Raw genomic sequence first — 17143 nt, 5'->3', positions numbered from 1 at the left:
CCTTCCTTGGTGCAGCACTCTCCATTTGCTCTTTGCTGAGTTTCAGATAGTTTCTCTCTGCCCATCTCTCCAGACTCTCTGGTCTCTCTGGACAGCTGCAGAGCTGTCTGGGGTATCAACCATTCCTCCCAGCTTTTTGTTGCCAGTGAACTTGCTGAGGAGGCATCTGGCTCTTCATCCAAGTCGTTCCCATGAGATCCTGGAGCAGTTTTTAGGATTACATACTACAGAAGAGACTACATCTTGTTTGTACCATCCAAAATGTCAGGAGATTGCTGTGGCTAGCTGTTTCCTAAATGCAAGGTTTGGGAGAATAAATAAATTGTGCAATTTAATGCAAGTTTAGACTTACTTTACAGAGATATACAACTGTTCTGCAGTTAGGGCACTGTGAAGTATTCTTTCAGTTTCTGAAGGCTTCCTTCTTTGTGCAACAAAAATTAATACTTCTTGGGGATATTGCAAGTGTTGTGTTTCCTACTGATATTCCAGTATTTTTCAGTTGTATCCAAATTAGACAAAATTTGTCTTAGCATAGACACATCTTGCATGGAGCAGAAGTGTGTGTTAAATGGTGTTACATGAGGTACCTTTAATTTGCAACTATATTCAACTGTTAGGACATAGGACTAATCATTCCCAATGTAATAATTTAAGATGACTGAAAAGTCTCTGTCTGAAGATTTGGCTGTAACCTGCCCTGGCTGTCTTTCCCACTTTATGGTATTTAGACATAATGCTAGAGAGATCTCGCAGAGTTGAATTCCAATGACACCCATGTACTAGTAGGGTCAAATAATGGAAATTCATGCTTTTTGTTTTAAGGTTGCCCTAAAGGCCATGTATCTAAAGGTTTCCATTATAGAAGAAAGTAGTCTGTGTGTTTAACTAGCTTTTGTTTGTATTATTCTTAAAATATTTTGCCATTTCTAGGGATGCCATAAAAATCTTCCTCATCTTTTTTATTCTAAAATTAGAGATGCTAGAGCTCTGTCACAAGTTGAGATTACTAAACCTGTTTTAAATTTCTGCAGGCAAGTATATTTCAAATTAATTAGGAATGTGTAAAGCAAAGATTTTCAAATGTTTTTTTTGCCATAAGTATTATAGCATTGCATGAGAAAACAATTTAAAATGGGTCATGACGACCTCTAACTCTTAATCAAAAATGTAATCTTCCAGCCCAGGAGTTTACATTTCAAAGAGGCATTGTATTCAGGCAATGCTTCAAGAAGGGACAATTTTTCTGTAATAAAATTTCACAATCTGCACATGCCTCAACAGCAGAATCATCCCTTAAGTAAAGGTATGTAAAGTAGTAGTTCATGGTTTATGCTTTGTTTCTGCCATAAAGTTAGAAGAATTTGAAATGGGTTTTAATTGAAAAACTCTTTAAAAATGCCTGCTAGAGGGCAATAGTGGTATGTATACATACAGGGAAGAATGCTACACCTGGCCTTACCTTTTAGTTACAAGATGCTTGCCTGCTTCTAGGTTTCACAACAAGGGAGTTTACGTGAAAGTTGGGCTGCAGAAGATAAGTCACACTAGAAACCTTCACAAGGACATAAAGCTGCAAGTGGACCAGCACGAGGTGGAATTACCAAGTATAGAAGGACTCATTTTTATTAATATACCCAGGTAAAAAGAAAAGGAAGGATCCCTTGTGGATGCATGCTGGACTGTGCATGTAGAATTGCGACTTGGTATTTGAGCATCAAATGTCAAGTGGTTAGGTATCAGGATCAAAGGCACTTGACCTGCACACATTTTCTGACATGCTAGGGACTGGGTACCTAAGCAGTTCCTGCAGTGAAGGACAGATGGATTTCAACTGTCAAACACTGCCCAGGTCCTACAGGCAACTGGTCAGTATACAAGGAGTGTGTGATGCCACCTGGGTAGCCATGGAAAACCACAGTTCAGATACTTTTACAGGCCTGTGAATGCTTCCTTGACACCTGCAGGGAGCTAGAGTAACTGTTGTGGAAGCTAAATCCACAGGAGATCTGGCTTCCTTCGATATGATGCTAATAGAGGTATCTTTTTTGTTGGCACAAAACCAGTAGGTAATTAGTCCTGCCACACTATTATTTTTTCAACTACCATCTTGTCTTAAACAACCTTTATCTCTCTGCATTTTGGTCTGAAAATGTTTTATTAAAAAACTTATTTTTACATGTACTTACATGTGCACATACATTTCACGTGTACACACATGTACACAAATACACATTGCACATGAGAGCTGTGGAGAAGAAAAGATCCCAATTAAGTGATGAGTAGTTTATGTGCCAAAACAATAAGCAAGTGATTTGAGTGGGAAGGGTCAGTACTGCACAAAAAGCAGCATGGGTTAAATTGTCAGAAGCATTTCAGAGGACTGAAGTGCATGAATATTTGCTAACTACAAGTGCTTTTGGCCAGGTACAAGAATGAAATCTTGATAATTGTTTTAGCTTTAGTTTCTCTTCAGTAAGTTCCGTGAATGTTGTCAAGACCAGTAAGAGCTATGTTAAGTTCTTTAGTCTTGAAAATTAAGGATTAGTTTAGCTGTAACCTGTATTTCCCAGCTAACTAAAACTCTACAGAGTTACCTTCTTCCTATTTACATTTTTTCTTTTCAATGGAAGCTATTTGCTTCACTCCTTTTATGACTAAAAGATCTGATAAAAATTCTTCCAGATTTTAGAAAAACAGTTCCTGCTTTTACAATGCAGGAAAACTGCTCCCTCCAGCTCATGGGGGAGCAGAGTGTGTAGCTTTTAGAGCCTGAGGAACCAGCCACCCTTAGCAGGGCACCGGGGAGCTTGCCTTGGGGCAGACCACAGGCCCACAGGTGGTCACTGGTGTGCTCTTCACACAGCTGGGGCTCTGGAGCTGACCTCTGGGGGTCTGAGAGTGACAACCGCTTTGAGAAACCACGCATCGATGACGGCCTGCTGGAAGTGGTTGGTGTGACTGGCGTCGTTCACATGGTGAGTTGGCATCCCAGTAAGCACAGGAGAAACATACATGCAACATGGGACAGGCTTATTTCTGTAACAAACATTTCATTGCAAGTGCATGGTCCTAAAAATTAAGAGAACTTGTTAAAAATCCATGGGGAAATGCTTCATGACTTAACTAGGCTTTGAACCAAGTAGGGAAACATACATGTGTGCCATATATATGTAATGATATACATACAGATTGATGGATACAGATATTAAACACAAATATGTATGATGGAATGCACTAGCTTTCTCAGGTATCATAGTGCCCAAATGGTTCATGGGATGAAAGCAAGATTTTATTCTAATATTACAAAAACATGCACCCTTCATCTAGTATATTTGCAAAACGTCTTGTCATACCTCATCACAATCGTGGTGGAGATTCCATCAAGACAGGTTGCTTTATAATTATCGGCCATAGACTTTCCAACACCTGTCACTGAGAATTTGATACTTGCTGCTCTTTATTTGAATGCTACATCAAATTGTAGCAAATTTGATGCAAAGAATATTATGACTCAAGCAATTATTTTTTAATTCTTCCATGTATTACATATTTTTGCAATGCTCTGCTATTAGTAACACAGTCCTGTGGGATGGTAGGTTATTTTTGTCTTCATGTCTTGCCACTATTTAAAAAAAAGTGCTGCTGAAAAAGTATATGTGGTCAGGTAGCTAGAGATAACTAATCCATAAAACCACCAAAATTGGAAAGGTGGGTGCTTAAATTTTGTGGAGCTCAATCATTGCTGTTGGTCAACTTTATTTTGTAATTTTCATCTTCTAAAATACACTAAAGAGTTGTTTTGGTAGACATCCTTAAATCTTTTGTGAAAGTAGAAGCAGCTTTGGAGTATAAAAGTTAACAAACCTGTGCTTTGGGTTTGCGATATTAAGGTTTTTACTCCCATGTTTGGTTTCTTCACACATTCCCCAAGAGTATGTGTAGCAGTTAGGTTCACTTTGCTTCACTTCTACAGTTAACTCTAAAAGTTAACTCAGCTGTTAAGTTGTAGAGTATGTCTGCAACAAGTTCAGCGTGTGCATTATGTATCTCTAGCTCTATGGAGCTGAGTTTGGAAAAACTCTCTCTGATTAATAAACTGCTTTTAGACTTTGGAATTTTACATGTGCTGAAGGATGTGTGTATAATTAGGTGTTTTTAGAAGTATTTACTTCTACATTATGGAGTGGGAAGCCAAAGCAAACAAGACCTCTGTGAGTGTATGCTCCCTGGCCAACCTTTGTGTACAAACAGCTTTGCTGTGGGAGTTGTTTTGCCTCCCGCAGTCTTCAGGGGTATCCAAGTTCTCCTTCCTAGACTAGCTGAAATAATTAATGCTGGGGCAGTAAAGGCATCCTAGTTTTGTCTAAGCAGTTATTTTAGCTAAAACTTAAAATGTCAGGTGAGAATTAAATAATATCCACCTAGTTTAATTGCAGCTAGTATTTGTACTTCTTGTTAGTTGGAGTGATTGATATCCTGGCTTTTCTTCCCTAACAGGGTCAAGTCCAAGGTGGTTTTCGATCAGGAATCCGCATAGCCCAAGGCTCATATTTCCGTGTAACACTTCTAAAGCCAATTCCAGTTCAAGTTGATGGAGAGCCCTGGATTCAGGCCCCTGGCCAGATTATAATTTCTGCTGCAGGACCAAAGGTACTGAGTCTAGGTTTCTCTTAGCAGTTTGACTTTGTTCCAGCACTGGATGTTATTGTATTATCTTGTTTGCCTGTGTTCTGATGCTTAATCCTAAAGAAGCTGTTTAGCACTGTGTGGTAACTGACACAGCAATTGCTAAAGAGGATGGTTTGAAGGCTCTCTCCAGTGGCTCAGAGGAGGCTCATGTTTAAAAAAATTGTCCCTGAGCCTAGTGACTCAATTTTTCCTGTGTATTGGGATCTTCAGGCAGTGTTGCTTTTCTTGAAGCAGGGCAGTTATAAAGGCCACTGTAGTAGTGCAGTGTGCAGGGTAGGAATCAGTCTACTGGAGAAGGGAAGGTCTGTCAGACAGTAGTAGCTAAAGAGAAAAATAAGTAAGAGGAGCAGGGACCGTGAAAGAGAGGCTTGAGTAATCAGCGTCTGTTTTTTCTCGATTATCTCAACGTGTACATAAAAGACAGCATCAGCTCCCTAATAGTTTAACTTCTCTATTGACTTTGAAATTGTGAAATAAACGTTTTGCAGTGGGTGACTGTGGTGTGCATTTGCCAGCTGCCTTAAGGATGCTTTTTCAACTCACAGACATTTGCTGCTATAGGCAAGCTCAGAGGACATGTAGCTGTACGGGGAGGGCTACCAGAATAATTGCCCTTGCTAACAAGAAATGAGTGAAAGAGAGGGTCATACCTCAAAGTTTCAGAATATGTTAAAACTTCATTCTTTTAATGAGAAGTGGGAAAGAAATGGAAAAAGAGAGAGAGATAGAGAGAGCAAACCTAACTTGTCCTTTAGTGAGACATATTTCTTCCTCTTGTAGCAGGTTACTGACTAGTTATCTCTATATACGGGTGTATACATATGTGAGTATACAGGAATATATATGCACACATATACATATATATAACATGTATATGTTTATCTAAAATAAAACAGTAAATCCTATAGCTTTACAAGGATAGGTACACCAGATGTTTGTGTATTTAAATGTTTTTCCTTTGCAGTTCAGCTTTTTACTTGGTTATTAGGTAATTGCCTTAGATCAGCTTATTGATGACTACAGATATTTTAATACTCACCCTCTTAAATTTTTCAATTTTAGGTCCATATGTTAAAAAAATCCAAGCAGAAGCAGAAAAAAACTGGAAGCCTGAAAGAGATGAAAGTGGATAGCCTGTCAGTCTCTGAAGGAGGACGCTAAGAGGAGACCTGTGTTCATGCCTATGGTAGATACCACCCTGGTCCCGTAAAACCGAGTGCAGACAAGTCATGAAGAGTGTTGCCTATGAGCGTGCCTTTCATTACATTTTGGTAGTACTGGGTTCTTCTTTGTCTTTCAAGGATAGTACCTCATTGTCACAAATAACTATTATGCATCACTTGTCTCATCTGAAATGTTTACTTGGGGTTGCTTTTCTGTAAGCTGTTTCCCAGCCAAATAGAGATTCCAAGATGCTGAGATTTCTGCATTTGCCTTCACGAAAAATCCTGCCCTCCTCCCAGTTCATCCTAAAAGAAAATCATTCCATATATAATTTTTAATTGTTCAATAACTTAAAATGTTTTTCTTTGAATTAATGCTCACAATAGCATCCTAACCAAAAAAAGGCAGAAACATGAGCTGCTGAGAACTCCTTAGATTAGTCCAGCTAACAGCTGAAACAGTACAAGTGTAAAGAGAAAAAACACAAAACACAGGAGAGATTATTTCTGTTTAAAGGATCCCAGTGCACTGGGAAGAGAGAAGTGCTAGAACAGTTGAGTCAAAATATTTCCAAGTACTTACTTCAACAGTATTTGGACAGCATGAATGAAGGAGAAGCAGCCTTTAGAGCAATTTTTCAGCTGTAGCTTAGTTTCTCGTTAGTCAGCCAAAGCCTTTTTTAAAAAGCATTTGAATTTCATCAGCTACAACTCTCAAAATAAAAAAGAATACCCGAGGCAGTAGTATGTTATACTAATTCTTTTCTATCACTGAAACCAATACCTTTGACACCAGACTTTTTTGTCTTGACTTTACTGGTGTTGTTTCATTTTCATTAATTTGGACTGTTATACAACGGCAAGCTCAAGAATCATCATTAATTAGGTTAAAAGAAGTACCACTTAGTGTTCAATTAAGTAAATTAGCACAGTCATACGTTAGAGCTGAACTGATATACAGCATAGCTTAGCTGAGGAGCCTTAGCAGCTATTGAAGCCTGTAGTGTGCATGTAACATGCTTTAGGCTTCAAATAACTGGGAATGTGAGAGGCATCATGAAAGTTCACTTACCTCATCAGGCTTCTCAAGTCTTGTGGGAGTTGTTATTAGGTGTGGGTCCAGGGACACAGTGACTGTCTTTTCTCACTTCGATGAATGTGTGCTCTACGGAGGCTCTTTTTCCATCAGTTCCTGTGAGGCCAAGACCACTTCTCTGTGCTTACCCATCTGTGGAAGGTGTGGAGATCCAGTACTTTTGCAGTTTCTGGTGGAGACTGGTGCAGCTGTGCTGGTCCTGCCATACACTCTGTATCTGCTGTCCATAGCTGTAGTCATGTTCTTCACTCACAGCTCTGCCATCTCAGCTCACTGTGGTTCCCCAGGGACTGAACTTTTTACTTTTGGTCAACATCATACACATAGGGCTCTGTGAGCTACTTGTGGGCAGGGGGTGGGACCTGCAAGGTTTTGCCACTTGTATGTATCTGTTGCTTGGAGCTGCTTAATCCACGTTGGCTAGAGCCCACTTAGCCATATGGTGGGCTTACTTGTCCTATGTGGCACAGTAATAACTATTTCAGTTGTGGGTGGTATGAATTCATCACTTGAGTGTCAGCCTTAGGAGCATTCCTCTTGCCAGTGCATCTAGAAAAACATCTCTAGCTGCTTCAGGGAACTTAAGTTTAACTCTGAAATACACAAAAGCTGTTTTGTGATGGAGTCAGTTGAGGCAGTTCTTGCTGGGTCTTGTTGATGAGTCTGTATTCTCAGCACTTTGCCAGCTTCAGCAAGAGCTGATCATTACATGTGCTTTCTACTTTCCAGTCATGGTGCAAGGAGGGTCTGAATGTCATCTATAGCAACAGAATGACGCAGCTGAAGCTATAAAGAGATACAAAATAGCTATAGAAAAATGGCAGATGCCTAAAGCTTCTCCTTTCAATCTAGTGATTCCTTCTCCGTTTTCTGGTAGAGATGCAGTTGGAGGAATGACTTCTGTTTTCAGTGAAACCTTTTCTTAATTGTTTAAATTCTTAATTTACATTTGGGGATGTTCTTCAGGTCCCACAGTGTGGACTACAACTTAATTTTTATTCAAAATGCAAACTGGATTCATGCTATGAAGGAAATAGTTTAGATAGTACAGAGCTAAAAGCTTTATCTTTCTGATCATTAAACACAGGGTTGTCTTCTTTAGAACCTGGACATGAGGGGTCTGCCTCTTCTGGCATCCTGGTTCCAGCTTTATAAGTAGGGAATATGAAGTGTTGTATTTTAGGATGTGCACTCTCTGAATGAAGTTCACAAATTAGAGAGGAGATCTGGAATAGGCTGCTGCTTCATAATTGTCCAGAAAGACAAAGAAACTACTTTGTATCCTTGGGGCAGCAGAAAGAATGCATGGTCTACTTTCCAGTTGCTGACTCAGTAGTGGAAGCTGGGCTTTTTGTTACAGAAAACCTGCATAAATTTTAAGATTGCTGGTACTGACTGTCTTCTGCAGCCCAAATAAATAATCCTGTCTTACTGATTTTCCAGGCATATATAATCCTGCAGCATGTAGCTGACACTGTTTCAAGTTCTTGGCTTGTTAAGGACCTGACTGTCTCTCCTTTTGCTCTGTATCTATTATTTGAAATAACATTAAATTCATAGGTCACAATATTTTAATCAGAGGGCCCCTTGCTGTGGCATATTCTTCCTGAAGATTTCCCATCCCTGGAACTCAGTATGAGCCTGTTTTGGGATAGCATCATGGTAGCAATGTGACACTGAAGTATGAGTGTAATCTCTTACCAGCTTCCAGAGGGGGCCTTGGCAGAGGACAAGAAGGCTTTTGTTTTTCTTCCCCTTTTTTTCCAGAAACCAACTGCCATATATTTGAGCAGATGAGTGCCACACTGAAATGAAAACATAGCTTAAGAAAAACACACTTAGTATATAAGTCCTCTGTGCATGAAAAGATGAAGCTTAATGTATTTTGATAACAAAATAGATTCCAGCTGAGGTAGGAAACCCCCTGTAAAACTTTTAAAAGGAGAAACTCACTCATTAACTCCACTATTAAGATGTTCTAGTTTCAGGTTCTGTAAAGGACATTATATCAAGAATATACGTATGTGCGTGTGTATTTTTTTCTCACATTTTCATTGCATATAGTGTCTGAGAAGGCCTAGTATTTTCTTGCGTGGCCTGCATGAAGGGAGAGGATAAGACAATTCTTTGCAATTAATACAAAACATTTAGACTTAGCCTTTCCACTGAACATAACAATGCACTATTATTTATGTGACAGTGGGCAGATAGATGTTTCTCCGTACTGACTGTTTTGAGTAGTATTCTGTGAGAACCTGGTGGTCACATGGCCAAGTATTTCAAATAATGCAGAAACCAAAGTGCTGGGGAAGAGGTTCTTTCAAGACAGGAGTTAAGTAACATCAGGCACACAGGACCAGGAACTGTAACTGTGGACAGGGAAGAGATGCAGGCTCTTTACTATCCTGAGCACACTCCTTCATCCTCTCTCCACTGCCTTTTTATCTTGCTTATAATCCTTGGCAGGCACTAATAGCACAACTAGCATCTCTCCTGCTGAGGTACACTCTCCTGACCTTTTACTAGTGTCTTACTTAGGCATTGCCAGCACAGGGGAGGGAAAGGTCCTGAAAACTCTGGTTCCTTTCAAATACACCAGATGTAATGTTGCAGATTAGTGCAGGTGGTCAGTTGGTTAAAATCTATTTTGATGAATAAATGCATTACCTCTCCCTTGAATTAGCAGAACCAAAATTCAAAAGCTCATCCCTGAGATACGGGTGCTACTCCAGAAAATTTGCTGCTTTTTTCCCCATGGCTTTACCCTTGATTTGTACAGTTTAAATTGCTGGTGTTTTCACTGCATCGATTTTTAGGTGAAATGATTATTTTGCCAAAAGCCTTTTGTTTATATATGTGTACATATGTACGTGCACATACATGTGTGTACATACATGTGCACACACTCTTTAAGAATACGCCTTACTGTATTTCCTTCCACAGTGCCTAATTATACAGCTTTTGCCCTGTTACAGCATTCTGATAGCACTCACTTCTGGATCTTTCTCTCACTGGTTTTGGACTTGAGGCAGGACTTGCACTTTCCAGCAAGACATGATGGCAATATAGTGAAAGCACAACTGTGTTTAGAGTACAGTGTCTGCATTTATGCAGTTTGAGCTCCGCTTGCTGTTTCTAGATTTTAGTCAAGTATCTGTGTGCCTAAAACCAATGGCAATGGCTATTGTAGCATTTTAAAAACTAGGAAGAAGCTGTCACTGCAAGACTTAACTAAGGAACAAAATTAAATTAACTGTTACAGAAAATTGTTGTAAGTCTTCACAGTTACCCTCTTACAAATAATGTATGGATTTAATTTCTTTAAAGAGTAAATAATGTACTAGATTTGAAAATCAGCTGTTTCGAATTCCTCAGCATTTATACATGCATGTGATTCTGTAGCAGTCTGTTGGCATATAAACATCATTATCAAATTAAACCTTTTTGTGGGAGGAGAAGGTAAGAGGAGCTGTTGTGACACTTAAAAAGGGCTTACGTTGAAGACGCAGATTTGGTTACATATGTATTTAATAATGTACCAACTGTAGGTATGCTCTGTCTTGCATAGTCCGTATTCCATATTCCAGCACCGGTATTGGGGGCTCATGGGAGCTGTGCACTGGCAGAAGATACTCTTTCAGTCTGCACCCCATAAGTCTTCCTTACCACTTTAAGAGTGACTGTACATCTTCCTCTTTCTGCCAGGCTGCCCTTTGGGCCTAGCTCTGTACCAAAACTGGTAATGAAGGTATGAGTATGTGCTGGTGAATGTGTGTGGAGAGTGGGGAAATGGAGTTCCTGCTCTGAATTTGTTTGGCTTAGATTATTCTTTAATTTCTACTTCAACTTCTACTTTAGCCATATAACAGCTGTGCAGCAAATATTTGGCAACTACTGAATTGCCTTGGATTCACCAGTGACAATGTTGCCTCATTTTCAGGCTTTGATCTTATATGTGTCAGAATATGTGTAACTTCATTATACTTTTTGCACTTAACAGAAAATACAGGTTAGGCTTAGGGTATGGCAAAATTGCAATGTTTGTACTTTTTTTGTAAATATGGGGATGATTCTACAGATACAAAAATGCACTTTCAGATAACAATGAGAACAAGTTTGTAGAATACAATTGTTTAGGAGTTTCTCTGGCTGCAGTGTTCCTGATCCCCATCCATGTCTAACACTGTGTTCTCCTTGAAAGCCTGCTTGGGGATAGAGATGGCTTCTCACATTGCAGAATGTATTTATAGCTGACTGACTGAAAGTTCATGTATGTTTTTGAGCAAATTTGCTGCTATTCTAAGTTTTAGGTTTTACTAGACTGCTTCTGTAATGCATAAAATAATGTTCAAGTTTTATTTATAATGTCAACATTTACTGATTTGACAGTTGCAGGAGACATCCAGCCCAAAGCCTTCATTCCTTTTGCTATTTAATGATTTTGTTTTGTTGTTGTTATTTTTTTTTTTAGCAGTGTAGGCATTGTATGTGTGGAGTACAGTGAAATGAATGCAAATTACTAACCTTTACCTGCAGTTAGAGTGGCATTTTCAATGTTTACAGGACAGTGACTATTGATTGTAAACCCATACATGTCCACTGAAACAGTGCACTCTTCATATACTTTGGAAGCATTGTTTCTGCTTACCATAGTAACTAATGGAATAGTTGCCTTCTGGTTTTAGAGTCCTGCTTATGTTGCTTTGGAGAGATTTCAGTGTGGGTTATGGCTTCTCTGCCATGGACTCACAGGACAGAATTTGTACTGATACAAGTGTGTTATATTGAGCATGTTTTTTGAAAGAATGACTTTATTTTTTGTGAAGATAATTTATGAGAAGGTTTTATAGCAGATCAGTGCTGAAAAAGTTGAAGTCTTGACATAACATTTGTAGACATTAAAGATCTATCCTAAAGCACAGTATTTTTTAATAGGGCAGTGTTACTGATGTAGTTATCCCTCTGAGCTCTCCTGGCAGCATACCCATTTAGCATGTCACTCTGCACTGGTCAAGTGTGTTATTTAGGGGACAACCTGATTTCAGAAGATATGGCTTAATTTATATTGTGCATATCCCCTTTTACACCTCTGGCAGCAACTCCCAATATAAACATCAATCATACAAGGCAGAGCTTCTTCCCCATAGAGATCACTTCAGGTTGAAGAGCAGAGAGCCTGCCCTTGTGTTTGACTGCAGAAAGGTTATAAGTCTGGTGACTGTCTGGCACTTAGAGTACTCTCTCTCACCATCACAGAGTGTGCCACACAAGCTCTTTTGCTTTCTGAAGGCAGGCAGGCACAAATCAAGAGTGCCTGAGTCAGACTGTTAACACCTTGTCTCACCATGGCATCCATTTCTTAGTGCTGCTTATCTTGCCAAATTGGGTAGCAAGAGGTGCTTGAAGTATTACTGAGTATTTATTGTGTAATTTTGGGTGCTTATAAAGCCTTCACTGCTATTTTAAAGCAAAATTTGGGGATCTGTAGCATAGCAATAGCTGTATAACTCTAGCATTCCAAACATGCCCAAAGCAAGTTATCCTTGTGATAGTTTAGTTAGCAATGGTGTAGCTAGCAGCAATTTGTATCTTGAAGCTACAAGTTCTGAATATTGGAAGACAACATCTCTGCTTTGAATGCAAAGCATTAGTGTTCATAATTCACTATAGATTTCAGCAACTCTCCTACTTACAAATGACTGATGACATCTTAATTCTTCTCAAACTATAACGTAACTATCGCTTAAATAACTGTCTTTCACCTCTGGTTATTTAAATCATCCAATTTACACAGTTGTATGAATGCTGTTTTATTATTAAGATACTCTTAAAATGTCTCATAGCATTTCTTGTGAATGTTCTGATACTTCAGTAATAAATAATCCTGACCCAATAAACTAATGTAATCTGACAAGTTATTGTCTAGTGCTTATTCTTTATGCACCTGCCTAATTCTCAGAAAAAAAAAAGCCTAAGTACAAGCATTAAAGTGGTTAAAAGCGGTTTCCACACTCTGTGCCTCAAACCAGTAATGCATTGCCACACATTTACTTGTGGATTGGTCTCAAAAACTAGCTTTTAATGATGTAAATTGTTTCTCAATGTCTGCCTTGCAAATGAGACATGTCACTATCCTGTGGTAACTTGTCTGCAAACAGCATACCTAGTGTACTAATAGATTTTTTAAAAAGTAATTTATAAAAGATTGAGTTTTCTCTTATATTTAAGCTTCTGTTCATCCTTAGGTTCTGTTCTTAATACAATTCTGTGTATATTTTGCAATACGTGTTTTGTGTTTGACTGTACATTTTGCACCAAAATGAAATATTGTATTCTAAGTATTATTTACAAGTTCCAGAGATCTGTAACTAGAATTTGCTGTGAAAAATACAACATCTCTTCTACCCTGGATGCTTGTGGAGTAGTTATGCTTTAAAAATAGTGGAATACACTTCTGCAGAAGCAAACATACTTTATCTCAGCTGAGCACTGCTTTTATAGGAATTCTGTAGCCTTGCTGTTTGAGATTGGGTCATGCCCTGTGAAACGGTAGCTGTGTTCTAACTCTGTGATTTCATATGTCTTCATTTGTGAGACGACATCCAAGTTTGACCCCTGTAACATTCAAGCACCTCTAGAACCCTTATTTCTGTGGATAGCACTGTAACTGGTAAAGTATTTCTGTGATAGTACCATCACAGTGTGTTAAGCATTTCTGGTGTTTTGAGTTACTTTAATGATGATCCAGATTTTCCAAGGTATTTTTGTACACTTCCTTGCCTTGTTTTCACTTCTCAGAAACACATGACCTGGTGTTTTCAGGCTGTGGGTAAGCACATACCCTTGTGCTTGGCTCAGGTGAGCGGTGGTGGATCTGGCCTGCACAACTCAAAGGCCAGATCTCATGGACCTTGGCTGGGAGGGACTCAGCTGGAACAAATAGAAGGGCTGTCAGTGAGCCAGGCCCAGGTGGAAACTGTCCCACTGTGGGTGGACAGCTCACCCCTCCTGGCGGTTCAGGTCTGCCTTTCATGGCTGGGGGGGTGTCCATCAGCTGGACTCCTCCGCTTGGGATGTCCCTGCTGCACTAACCTTGCCTCTGGCAGTGAGCAGTTGGTGTTCTCCCTGCTCTGTTCAACAGCTGCAGAACTGAGGAGGCCTTGGTTCTGTCCCAACACCTCTGGACTAACCTTACTGTTCCTTGCTGGACTGCAAATCAACAAGCTCTGAAGCAGCTACTATTATATTTAAAAAACATACATGAAAAAACTCAGTTTGGGGCTACAGTTCTGGGATAAGAGGGGAAGCAAACAAAACACTGACCTTCAAACAGAGGAAAGAAAAAAACAAACCACAAAACATCCAAACCTGAAATTAATTTTACCCTTGCCTTCCTCTGGGCTGAGAGAACAGCAAGAGAAGTACACAACTGCCAGCAGTACCTCCCTGGCCATACAAGGTTGTGCCTTGCTATCTGCCTATACCGCTTTCTCATCAAGGGGAACCAGTATCTGAGAATGGGAAAGATGGGTTGGACTATGATAAATCCCAGCTTAACTTCAGTGTGCATTTAGCTACCACTTAGACAATCCTCTTTGAAGCACAGCTTCAAAGACTTTTAGAAGTCAAAAAAAAAAAAATTTTAAAAAAAAACCCTTTTAGATAAATAATTAAGTCACAAGGAAATTAAATTTAAGGGTTAATGGAATCATTTTGGACATCAAATTTATCATCAGATGACAGCCCTTGGCCCTAAAACAGATGCTTTCTTGTTGTGAGTAAGTGTAGCACCTGTGATCCCTCCTGCCAGAGCTGAATAACCAAATGCTGGAACAGACAGCAGTGGTGGTGTCAGCATCTTGAAAACAAATGCATGCAGACAGAGCAGTGCCTTTGCAGGTGCCCACATACAGGCAAGCAGCCAGGACATGAGTAATACTAATTGGTCAAATCTGTGCCTCCTCATCAACTAATAAGGTTCAACATTCACTCCTGAATTAATCTCTGTCTCTCACAATTTCTCCAGACATTCTTGTAGCTGGCACCATACCCTCTTGATCTATCTAGCAGCTGGCTTTCAGGTTCTGGAAACCAAGAAATCCAGCCTAAAAGTCTATGAGGGATTCACAGGAAGAGAGAGGGAGGGGAAAACTGAGAGCAACAAAATGGTTATAGATGGGTTAGTGAGATAGAACAGCCTGCATGGATGAGGCACAGATTCTGCACAGTGCTCTGACCAGAAGCCTGCTGACTTATGCAGGGCCCTTGTAATTGGGGGCAGGGTAGGCATCAGAAAATGCACATAGTGAAACTGCACACCGACACCACCTTACTTCACACCAGAAAATGAGGCAGGAACAAGCTCTGTCATTTTCAGGGCTTCCCTCAGCCAACCTGTGCTGTTAATGAGTGATCATTTACCACAATTAGCCACTCTCACAGGCAAGCACTGGCATAGTGCTGCTGGAACAGTGCCCTGAAGTCTGTGCCAGATAACTATGAGGCTGCTGTTAGTCCAGGATTTTTGGGGATGCTGTTCACAACTCCACTTATTTTCACACAGTTTTGAGGTCAGTTCCTCCTGCCTCTCAGAAGCTTTCCCTCCTGCAATTCCCAAAGCACAAGCAGCTCAGAAGGTACAAAACATTCCCAGCAGCAAGGACATGTGGATCTTGCCAGTCCTGCTTCAAACTGGCTACGTCAAAACAAATTAATCCAGTCACATGGTCACTACACAGCCTTGCATCAAAGGTCCTGCTCCCATATCTTTCTGTCACACAGGAATGGCTTGATCCAGCAGCCTACCCTACCAAACAAGGAACAGAACTGATAGCAAGTCTTCTATGAATGACTTTCACTCTAATAAGCCACTGTCCCCACAGGCAAACCCCAACATGTCCAGTCCAGAAAAAACTTATGGAGGCTGAGGTCACCATCTGACAGTCTCAGCATGCCTGCAACAAAGGTGTGGAAATGGTACTCATCTAGGACATGCCAGAATTGAAGAGACTCCATCAGAACTGTTACAGAAAGGAGACTGCTTCAGTTGACTGGGTGGCATATTTTTCCTTCTGCGATCTCCCATTTCAGCTTCCCAGTCTTTGGCCCCTGCCAGCACCTCCTCTTCCTAACACCTCATCAGCCATTCCCATCACAGGACTTGTCACTGTTCCTCTATTACTGCTGTCTACAATGGCTCATCATATTTGCTCTCCTCCAGAAACATTTAACGCATTTAATTTTTCAAGCTTCTTTGGGTTATAGTGAACATTTTGAGGTTTTTTTCAGTCTTTTAAAGTTTGTAACTGTGGTGTATCAGCAGTTCTGGTCATAAATTTTAACCTGCATCTTGCTAAAACCTGTCCAAGATCTCAGTTGTATCTGCCTATTAGAGGGAGCTGCTTGAGTTTCTGTTAATTATAAATATCCTTCCAGGTGTCTGCCAAGTTTGAGTGTTGGCACAAAAATGAAGCAGTGTCAAAAAAGTACCATGCTGTTAAACCAGGGACTTTGGTTCTGGCAATTCTTTTTTAGCACAAACATGGACATTTGATGTCGAGCACAGATTGCTTCATGATTTTCCTGGTTAGTTACCTCACTGTTAAACTGGAGGTTGCTGCCCTCTTGCTTTCTGAGTGAGGATAGCAAAACCCTCCCCTAGCTTTGGAAAGGCTTTCAGGAACCGCCTGGACGCTGGATCAGTATTTCTGTGGTTTAAAAATTAGTTTAAGAGAAACAGTGTGCTATAGTTATGCAAAGATGTTTATGCTGTAACTATTTGGTTCATGGATCTTAAAAGTTTCTTCCATCTTTCTTTAGGTAATCCTCCTCTGAAATTATAATCAGTTTAGGGAAGAAAACAAATGGCAGTATGGTGGGGTACTGAGGGCACAGGTTTGTAAGACTGCTCTCCCAATGTTGCTGAGGACTGTGTCACCATCAGGTCTTGCTGAGTCTCGTTGGGCAGTGGGATGATCCAGTGCATGGAGTAGCAGGCAGCATTGCTGGGAGGAGTGGCAGAAAGGTATGGGGTACTGCTCTGCAGGTGCCATTCCCCTCTGGAAGGGGGCACATGCTGGGAAAGCATTGGCAAGCTGTGCCCTGGGGGTGGCCCACCACAGGAACGGCACAAGGGACCCAGGCCCCTGTGGGGTGAAACTTGGCAGGGGGAGTTTGGCTCTCTGAAATTTGC

The 17143-nt window shown here is 40.3% G+C and overlaps 1 protein-coding gene across 1 annotated transcript in view; it reads left to right on the top strand.

Moving 5' to 3' along the window:
- The window catches only part of DGKQ (diacylglycerol kinase theta), an 88116-nt gene extending 74756 nt beyond the window's left edge, over nucleotides 1–13360 (top strand). The window contains exons 20-23 of the mRNA XM_023944307.2: nucleotides 1495–1641; nucleotides 2867–2978; nucleotides 4501–4653; nucleotides 5755–13360. Coding sequence (XP_023800075.2) covers nucleotides 1495–1641; nucleotides 2867–2978; nucleotides 4501–4653; nucleotides 5755–5853 — 511 coding nt within the window. The 3' untranslated portion in view covers nucleotides 5854–13360. The remainder of the gene's footprint in view (nucleotides 1–1494; nucleotides 1642–2866; nucleotides 2979–4500; nucleotides 4654–5754) is intronic.
- Nucleotides 13361–17143: the final 3783 nt, after the last annotated feature.

The sequence above is a fragment of the Cyanistes caeruleus genome, chromosome Z, assembly GCF_971803275.1.
Source record: "Cyanistes caeruleus chromosome Z, bCyaCae1.hap1.1, whole genome shotgun sequence".
NCBI lineage: Eukaryota > Metazoa > Chordata > Aves > Passeriformes > Paridae > Cyanistes > Cyanistes caeruleus.
Note: the sequence above shows the minus strand (reverse complement) of the source record. Positions and strands in the feature narration are given on the sequence as shown.